Source organism: Centruroides sculpturatus, unplaced genomic scaffold, assembly GCF_000671375.1.
Source record: "Centruroides sculpturatus isolate CEXI.00-Female unplaced genomic scaffold, Cexi_2.0 scaffold6, whole genome shotgun sequence".
Taxonomy (NCBI): Eukaryota; Metazoa; Arthropoda; class Arachnida; order Scorpiones; family Buthidae; genus Centruroides; species Centruroides sculpturatus.
Window position 1 is genome coordinate 95780 of NW_019384869.1, and position 10008 is coordinate 105787.

The window sequence follows — 10008 nt, forward strand, 5'->3', positions numbered from 1 at the left end:
CAGCTTTATAAAAGTATAAAAGCTCTCATAAAGTATTTTTCTGAGGTCTGTCTTATCAGGTAAATTACTGTACACAGTGTATTCATTAATTTTCATTTTCATGTAGTAAAGGCTCTATGCCTTCATAAAGGACGTACTTTTCCTTTGTTTAAGGGTATTTGGGCAGTTTATTCTCTGTTATATTCTCAAGTAAACAATACATACAAGTACAGTACAGTATTTTCTGAGGAAACACTCGTACTTATTTTTTTTAACCCCATTCCCGATAACCCAGCATTTTCACAAACTTGGCCACCCTTCGGTCCACATTAGGCCGAGTTTTCGAGGTTCTACTGTATTTTTATTTTTACACAAAACAGAAATAAGCTAATAGTTCCTTCCTTTAGTCTAAGTTTCTTTTATTAAATAATAATAATTTTATCACACTGAACAAATGTTTTTGTCAGTTGTTGTTTTTTAGATTGGCACAAAGAATACTTCAGAAGAATAAATAAAAAATTAACTGCCAATGAATGATAATGAGATAAATTCAAATAAAATATTCTAATATATCAACTTAATCTTAATACCACTTAAAATATATTAAAAACAAATTCAGCATTATAAGCATACAAAATAATCATTATTATTAATATATAAATAATATATGTTCTTTATATGAAAACAATACATTTCCAATTTCTTGAATTATCATTCTATAATTATTATTTATATTATTATTGAAATTAATGCAAAAATTAGAAGTAATTTTTATATATATTGAAATTTTTTAGTGCTAAACCATATGATGATATAGATGATACAATTGATTCTAGTAAAAATTTAAAGTAAGTAAGAATATTTTTATTATACTTAAATTTTAAAATAATAATAAATTAATAATAATAATTTTTGTTCTAGTTTGAATATGAATACAGCTGTTTAATTTTATATGAAAGAAAAAGCTGTGAAAGTGGGAAGAATATTTTGCTTATACATTTTGGTCACAAATATTTTATTATATTTAATATGTTTAAATAAATTTATTTGAAATCAAACAATATATCATAGTTTGAATTTAAAAATTCTAATCTATGGTATTGATATTATGATTATTTTTTAATTATTTTAAATAATTTTTGTTGTTATTCAAATTATGTGTAATTGAGGAATAATCTAAAAGTTATCAGTGAATTAATTGAAAGTGAAGTGATTGATATGATATTAATTGATCAGATGACTATCTCTATCTCTATTATTCTTTAAAATTATTTTTTAATTTTTAGATTTTGAAGATATAAAAATGTCATGATATCAAAATTTAACAACTTAATGAGTTAATCTATATGTATCTTGAGCTTTTAAGAGACGTTCTGGAAACTAAATTATTTTTTAAAAACAGTGCTTTTGAGGAAGTCAACTTCATCAAAAACATTGTCAAGCAAGAAGCAATGAATTGTGAAACTAGTGGAATAGACTTTTCTCGCTAACAGTGTTAATGTTTTATTATTTTGTACATAAACATGTCTAAAAAATAATTAAATGTAATGTATTTAAGTCTACCTTTATTGTTTGAATTGTGATACTTATGATTCTATTAAAATAAGGTCATTTTCTGTAACTCAAAAATTTTTCTCTTCCTTCCATTTCAAGTTATTGAGAGTCTATTGCATGGTTCCCCAATCTTTTTTGACTATTGACCCTTTCAAGAATTCCTTGATCTCCTCCTTTTTTGCTAATACAGTACATTTAATGATGATAAAAAGAATAATCTGGTAAGCCACTATTAACCGATACACCATTTTCACAGAAAAGATCTAACTGCAGTGTGCAAATTTATAACATCCTGAATTGTCATATACAAACCCGTTGGTTTTTAATAAACAGTTTTTCAACTGACCCCTGAAAATGCCTTATCAATCACTTTGAGGATCCCTAATCTATTGTAATATGAAACTAATATATTTTTTCAATTTTATAAATCTAGCTATCTGATTCAAAATTTCAGCATATTTTTCTGAATACAATTATTTAATAAGAATTCAATAATTTTTAGCTGTATTTCTTATATTTACACTAAAAATGTTTATTATTTGATTACTTTTTCATTGTTCCTCATATTAATATTGTTGAATTTTCAAGGAAAAAAATGTTTTTGTGATTTTATTTAAAAATTAATATACTAAGTTTAATAAATCTTTGTTTTTATTGCCATGAAATTATTACAATAAGAAGACTGAAAATATTTAATGTATATATTATATGAAATTTTTGGCTAGTCAATTTCTTAAATTCAATGTCACTGTTGGCAAAGCACAACTAATTCATAAAACATTGTATTTTTATTTTTTGTATATCATATTCATCTTTTTTATATCCTTATCATGAAATATGAAAAAAATAATAATAAAAATTTTATTGTCATCTTTTTCAAACTTTTCTTTTATCAATTTTAACAATATATATCTCTTTTTAAATATTTTTATTTTTGTAAATTATTTTTGCCAAATATTCATATAGTTATTATACAAAAGTACATATTTTGTTTTATCTTCAATTAATTAATTTTTAATAAAATTTCAACATAATTTACATAAACATATCAGAGGATCCAGGTGGAGGGAAATGATCTGGATCTGGTCTAGGATTAAAATATATTATTAATATATAATATTTAAAAATAATAATCTTGTAATGCATTTTTAACATTAAGAACATACCCAAAATGTCTTGGATGAAAACCTCCTGGACCAAATGGATCAAATCGAGCACCAGGTGGAATAGCACCTCTAAATAAAAAAATTATTTTATAAACATAAGTTCTATAATTAACTATTACAAAAATATTTAAATATATAATACATAATATTGATTGATTATATCAAATAAGCTGTTGATTATCAACTAAAAATAAAAACCCAGCAATGTGTTGTGTAGCTTTCCCAGCAAAAAAGTTAAAATTGTATGTGATACCATCTGTTATAAAAAATTTCATATTATTAATTATTATAAAGTGGCAAAATTAATTTGAGACTACAGGTGAGTTTTATAACAAATTGTAAATATTAATGAAGATTTTACTCGTTATTAAGTCCAACTCCACTCAAGATATGACACAACAGTCTCTATCCTCTCCACCCATTTTAACCACCAAAATTTAACATGAATGCCCCCTAATACAAAACTTCCTGCAAAATTTCAGAAATTTTCAACAAAAGGCACAAGAGTTATTAAGCTTTAAAGTGGGTGAACAAAATTGTGTCCCCCTCCACATACAGAAACATCCATACATACAGAAAAAACCCCCAACTTTTTTTTGCATTTCTTGACATTTCAAAGTCTGCCCAAAAACATTGGTAAAAAAATTAACATCCTATTGCCATACTTTTCCTCTGTTATACACAACAGCTGGAAAAGTGAAAATGGAAAAATTTAACATTTTTATAAATTTATAATAAATATCATTTGAATTTCTAAATGAAAGAAATTTGCTTATTACAAATGACCGATGATTTAACTAATAATACTGTTAATATATATACATGATAATAATCATTTAGCATGATATGTTATGCTAAACTTTAAACACAATAAACAAAAAACTGTGTCTAAATGTAAAGATACACTTACATAAGAAATATACATTATATGATGGGTGATCGGTTAACAATNTTGAAGTGCTAATAACAAGTAAAATCATTGTTAAGTCCAACCCTACTCGAGATATGGCACACAACCTCTTCCTATCTCCCCACTCCTTGACCTTTAACCACCAAAATTTAATAACATCAATTATCTTAATATATAAACCTTCTTGCAAAATTTCAGAAATTTTCAACAAAAAGCCCAGAAGTTATTAAGCTTCAAATAGGGTATTAGAATTGTGCCACGTGTGTGTACACACGCACACGCAGAAAAAACATCCGAATTTTTTGCATTTCTCGATGTTTCAAGGTCCTGAGTCCAAAAGTGTAAAAATCTTAGAGGGTCATTTTTTGACTGATCATACTTTCTCTGTTATATATAGCAACCAGGAAAGTAAAAATATTGTAATATTAAATTTATGTTGTTTTAATCAATATCATTAATATTGTGTAATCTGTAATTTATTATTATTGCTTTTTTAACTGATTCAAAATTATCAATTTTTTTATTATTAGATCTTTAATATAATCAGAAAAACTGTTTTTAAATTTTTAATTTTGATCAAATTCTAATAAATCTGATTAAAATAACTAAATGTTATGTTATTACTTGTGAAAAATAATAAGTATTTTCCAAATAATAATCATAATTCAAGTCAAGAAATATTCCACTTATAATATTTTTGAAAACATTTAACCAAAAATTCTCAATAAGAATATTAAGATATAAATGCTAAATTAATTATCATACAAATCTCATAGGAATATAATCATGCATTTTCATAATTATTGCATGTAAAAGACAGCTTAAAACATTATGTGAAACTTATGGTATGCATTTTTTTTTTTTTTTTGTTGTTGTTGTTATAAAATGATATGTGGTCTGAGAGACCACACAATGGTGTAAATATGGCAGATGTAGCACGACAGCAGTTAAGGGGGGCAAGTAGTTTGATAATTCTATTCTAAGCTGAAGATGACCTTTAAATAATTTCTTGTTACAAAAACATTTGATCAAAAACTTTTATGCTGGAATTTTAAGACATAGTATGTTTGTGAATTTAGTTTTTCAGTTTACAATAATACATGAATATGCATAAAGTTTTATTAGACATTTCTGATACATAACTAAAACACAATCATTTCCTAGGCTTTAATGTTCATTAAAAGTAAGTTTAGGGTTAAAAAGATTGAATTGTTGTTTTAGATTGTCTGTGTTCTTTAGTGTTTATTTAAACAACATTTAAAAACACTTTACATTTATCTTTGCACTTATCTGTAAAAGTGGAATAAAATGAAATCTCTACTCTACCATAACTTCATTTAAAAGTAACTTATCTGAATAGCCCATATTAGCTAAAACAGGGAAAAATTTCAAAGTCCAGAAACTAATTTAAATTTTTAACATCTAATTACTATTTCAGATTCTAAAGCTCAGGTAATTCTAAATCTATTAGATTTCTCAAGCCACTCAAAATGTTTTTAAATTAATGAAAAAGTAATAAATAATGTCATGAATTTTTTCCACTAGATGTACAGTACAAGACAGTTCCATTTTATCTTGTCCATCATTTATGGTACTGTACTGTACTGTACATACTATCATCACCAAAGCTAAAAGTATCCCATTTACTCACCTTTTTTCTTATATAATAATAGTTTTTTTTTAGAATATAGCATTTTATATTTTATACATAATGAAACATACAGACATTCATAATGAATTATTATAAAGTAAAAATTAAAACTTGGCTGATGGTATTTAATTTTTTTCAAATGTATAAAAATCCATATACAGAAAAAAAATTGTTGCTTTCATTTTCTTTTCTGTTGTTTACCAGTGACAGTCCAAAATAAGTATTCTCAAACACAGAGATGACCTTTTTCTTTGAGGCTCTACCTCTGCAATAGAATGCAAGTGGAAACAGCATCCTCTGGTTAATTTTGCCAATGTCACAATATAATACATAATTTGACATTGGCAAAATTAACCAGAGGATGCTGTTTTCATTTGCATTCTATTGCAGAGTGGAGCCTCAAAAAAAAAAGGTTCTCTCTGTGTTTGAGAATTCTTATTTTGGACTGTCGCTGGTAAATAACAGAAAAAAAAAACAAAAGCAACAATTTTTCTGTGTATATTTGTGATTTTTTTGTATATTAACTATAAAAATTCTTTTTTTTAATCATATTTTTTGAAATATTCTTATTATATTGTTATTAGGAAATTGTTTTTCTAAGTTTATAATTGACTAGCAGACCCCGCCAGGCGTTGTTGTGGCTCAAAATGTATCTATTATAAACGTATAACACTTCCCCCGTGGGGGGAAAATTTTTCGAAAAATTTCTTCTTAGTGTACATTCTCTTGACGTACCCTATTATATAAATTATTAATTAAAACGAGTAGTTTCGGAGATTACCTGCTGCAAACAAACTTACATACATACATACATACATACTTACAAACATTACCTCTTTATAATATTAGTATAGATTAGTCATTGAAGTAATTTTATATTTGTGTATAAATGTATTATTTTAGTAAGTTTCATAGATTATTTTCACATAATCAAATTTTACTAGTAGCCATAAAGAATTTTAGCACCAATATACTTAGTATATATCAGTAAAAATGGGTTTTTGGGTTGACAGATGTATTATAGCTTTTTCATTTAAAACCTAGTTATTATTTTAATTTCAATTTACAAGCAGTTTTTCTAGAACATATCGTGCCCTTAAATTGAAAAAAAATGTGTATTTCTATAATGAGTGGAAATATTTAGAAAAAAGAAAGTTTACAATAGTTATTTTATCACACTAATAATTATATAATTTTAGTTTTCTTACTGATAAATTGAGTTATTTATTATAAAATTTAAATATTATTTTTTAATGTATTCTATCTATTAAATTTTATAATCTTTTATTTATTAACAGTGAAAGACAAAGAATTGTACCATTTAAATGGAGAAATAACAGAAAGCTATTTTAAGAAACAAATTCAAATGTTTGCTGAAAAATATAATTATACTCTTTTTCCGGAAGCTCTTTATAATGCCATTGAATTCATGTATTTACCATGGTCAGATGCTTGGCATACAATTTCAAAAAACAAAACTTTACTCAGAGAATGTTATATTAATGTGAGTATAAAAAGACAATGTATTTCAATATCTTATTTTTAAGAAAAAGAAATTAACAACATTAAATTATCAAAAATATAATAATTCTATATTTTATAATTTTTCTCAGATGTTTTCAGATGCATATTACAAGGCACCAAATGATAAAATGATAAAATTATTACTTAATAATAAGATAAAAACATATATGTATGTTCTTAATTATACTGCAGAAGGTCTGCAGAAACCAAAATGGCATGGTAAGCATTTCTCTTCTTAAACACTGAACAAATGCAATTAAAGTATTTTCAATTAAAAAAAAAATAACAATGCTAACAAAGTTTAAAAATAATAATAATTATTATTATTAACTAGGCATACCTCATGATTCAGAATATATATTTATTACTGGTGCACCTTTTATGGATCCACAATTCTATCCATCTTACTTGAAATTAAATGAAGCAAACTGGACTGAAGCTGACCGTAATATGAGTCAATTCTTCATGGAAGCGTGGGCTAATTTTGCCAAATATGGGTATGTTAAATGTTCTTAATTTTCAATAATTTATTTTTTCTTATTCTGATATCTTTAAAGTACAAAACTGAAATTTTTTATTTTAGTAATCCTACACCAAAATCCATCTTAAATGCAATATTATGGGAGCCAATGCAAGCAGAAAAGCTTCAATATCTTTCCATCAATACAACTAATATGACTAGTGTTATGTTGGAGAATTACAAGCAAAGAGAAAGCCAGTTTTGGAACTTTTACATTCCCAGATTAATACAAAAAATTACTCCAACTTGGCCCCCAACATTAGAACCTATAGTAGAAGAACTTCGAATTTATCAAGCTTCATTATGGGGAGTAGTAGCATTAGCAGGATTATTTCTTCTTCTTACCCTAACTTTTTGTTTTCTATTTTGCTGCAGAAAAAGGTGAATATATATACTTTTACTGTATTGCTTGTTTTCAATATTTTTCTATTACAGTAGAACCTCGAAAACTCGGCTCTCGATAACCCGGCACTCCGGATAACTCGGCCACACCCTGGCAGGGCAAAAAATCCTTAGTTAATTAATTTTCATTATAGACAGCTTTATAAAAGTATAAAAGCTCTCATAAAGTATTTTTCTGAGGTCTGTCTTATCAGGTAAATTACTGTACACAGTGTATTCATTAATTTTCATTTTCATGTAGTAAAGGCTCTATGCCTTCATAAAGGACGTACTTTTCCTTTGTTTAAGGGTATTTGGGCAGTTTATTCTCTGTTATATTCTCAAGTAAACAATACATACAAGTACAGTACAGTATTTTCTGAGGAAACACTCGTACTTATTTTTTTTAACCCCATTCCCGATAACCCAGCATTTTCACAAACTTGGCCACCCTTCGGTCCACATTAGGCCGAGTTTTCGAGGTTCTACTGTATTTTTATTTTTACACAAAACAGAAATAAGCTAATAGTTCCTTCCTTTAGTCTAAGTTTCTTTTATTAAATAATAATAATTTTATCACACTGAACAAATGTTTTTGTCAGTTGTTGTTTTTTAGATTGGCACAAAGAATACTTCAGAAGAATAAATAAAAAATTAACTGCCAATGAATGATAATGAGATAAATTCAAATAAAATATTCTAATATATCAACTTAATCTTAATACCACTTAAAATATATTAAAAACAAATTCAGCATTATAAGCATACAAAATAATCATTATTATTAATATATAAATAATATATGTTCTTTATATGAAAACAATACATTTCCAATTTCTTGAATTATCATTCTATAATTATTATTTATATTATTATTGAAATTAATGCAAAAATTAGAAGTAATTTTTATATATATTGAAATTTTTTAGTGCTAAACCATATGATGATATAGATGATACAATTGATTCTAGTAAAAATTTAAAGTAAGTAAGAATATTTTTATTATACTTAAATTTTAAAATAATAATAAATTAATAATAATAATTTTTGTTCTAGTTTGAATATGAATACAGCTGTTTAATTTTATATGAAAGAAAAAGCTGTGAAAGTGGGAAGAATATTTTGCTTATACATTTTGGTCACAAATATTTTATTATATTTAATATGTTTAAATAAATTTATTTGAAATCAAACAATATATCATAGTTTGAATTTAAAAATTCTAATCTATGGTATTGATATTATGATTATTTTTTAATTATTTTAAATAATTTTTGTTGTTATTCAAATTATGTGTAATTGAGGAATAATCTAAAAGTTATCAGTGAATTAATTGAAAGTGAAGTGATTGATATGATATTAATTGATCAGATGACTATCTCTATCTCTATTATTCTTTAAAATTATTTTTTAATTTTTAGATTTTGAAGATATAAAAATGTCATGATATCAAAATTTAACAACTTAATGAGTTAATCTATATGTATCTTGAGCTTTTAAGAGACGTTCTGGAAACTAAATTATTTTTTAAAAACAGTGCTTTTGAGGAAGTCAACTTCATCAAAAACATTGTCAAGCAAGAAGCAATGAATTGTGAAACTAGTGGAATAGACTTTTCTCGCTAACAGTGTTAATGTTTTATTATTTTGTACATAAACATGTCTAAAAAATAATTAAATGTAATGTATTTAAGTCTACCTTTATTGTTTGAATTGTGATACTTATGATTCTATTAAAATAAGGTCATTTTCTGTAACTCAAAAATTTTTCTCTTCCTTCCATTTCAAGTTATTGAGAGTCTATTGCATGGTTCCCCAATCTTTTTTGACTATTGACCCTTTCAAGAATTCCTTGATCTCCTCCTTTTTTGCTAATACAGTACATTTAATGATGATAAAAAGAATAATCTGGTAAGCCACTATTAACCGATACACCATTTTCACAGAAAAGATCTAACTGCAGTGTGCAAATTTATAACATCCTGAATTGTCATATACAAACCCGTTGGTTTTTAATAAACAGTTTTTCAACTGACCCCTGAAAATGCCTTATCAATCACTTTGAGGATCCCTAATCTATTGTAATATGAAACTAATATATTTTTTCAATTTTATAAATCTAGCTATCTGATTCAAAATTTCAGCATATTTTTCTGAATACAATTATTTAATAAGAATTCAATAATTTTTAGCTGTATTTCTTATATTTACACTAAAAATGTTTATTATTTGATTACTTTTTCATTGTTCCTCATATTAATATTGTTGAATTTTCAAGGAAAAAAATGTTTTTGTGATTTTATTTAAAAATTAATATACTAAGT

The 10008-nt window shown here is 25.2% G+C and overlaps 1 protein-coding gene across 1 annotated transcript in view; it reads left to right on the forward strand.

Moving 5' to 3' along the window:
- Positions 1 to 9869, forward strand: part of LOC111630820 (acetylcholinesterase-like) — a 37318-nt gene extending 27449 nt beyond the window's left edge. Inside the window, exons 7-12 of the mRNA XM_023374978.1 lie at positions 6559 to 6764; positions 6874 to 7003; positions 7119 to 7281; positions 7368 to 7685; positions 8615 to 8668; positions 8742 to 9869. Coding sequence (XP_023230746.1) covers positions 6559 to 6764; positions 6874 to 7003; positions 7119 to 7281; positions 7368 to 7685; positions 8615 to 8668; positions 8742 to 8766 — 896 coding nt within the window. The 3' untranslated portion in view covers positions 8767 to 9869. The remainder of the gene's footprint in view (positions 1 to 6558; positions 6765 to 6873; positions 7004 to 7118; positions 7282 to 7367; positions 7686 to 8614; positions 8669 to 8741) is intronic.
- Positions 9870 to 10008: the final 139 nt, after the last annotated feature.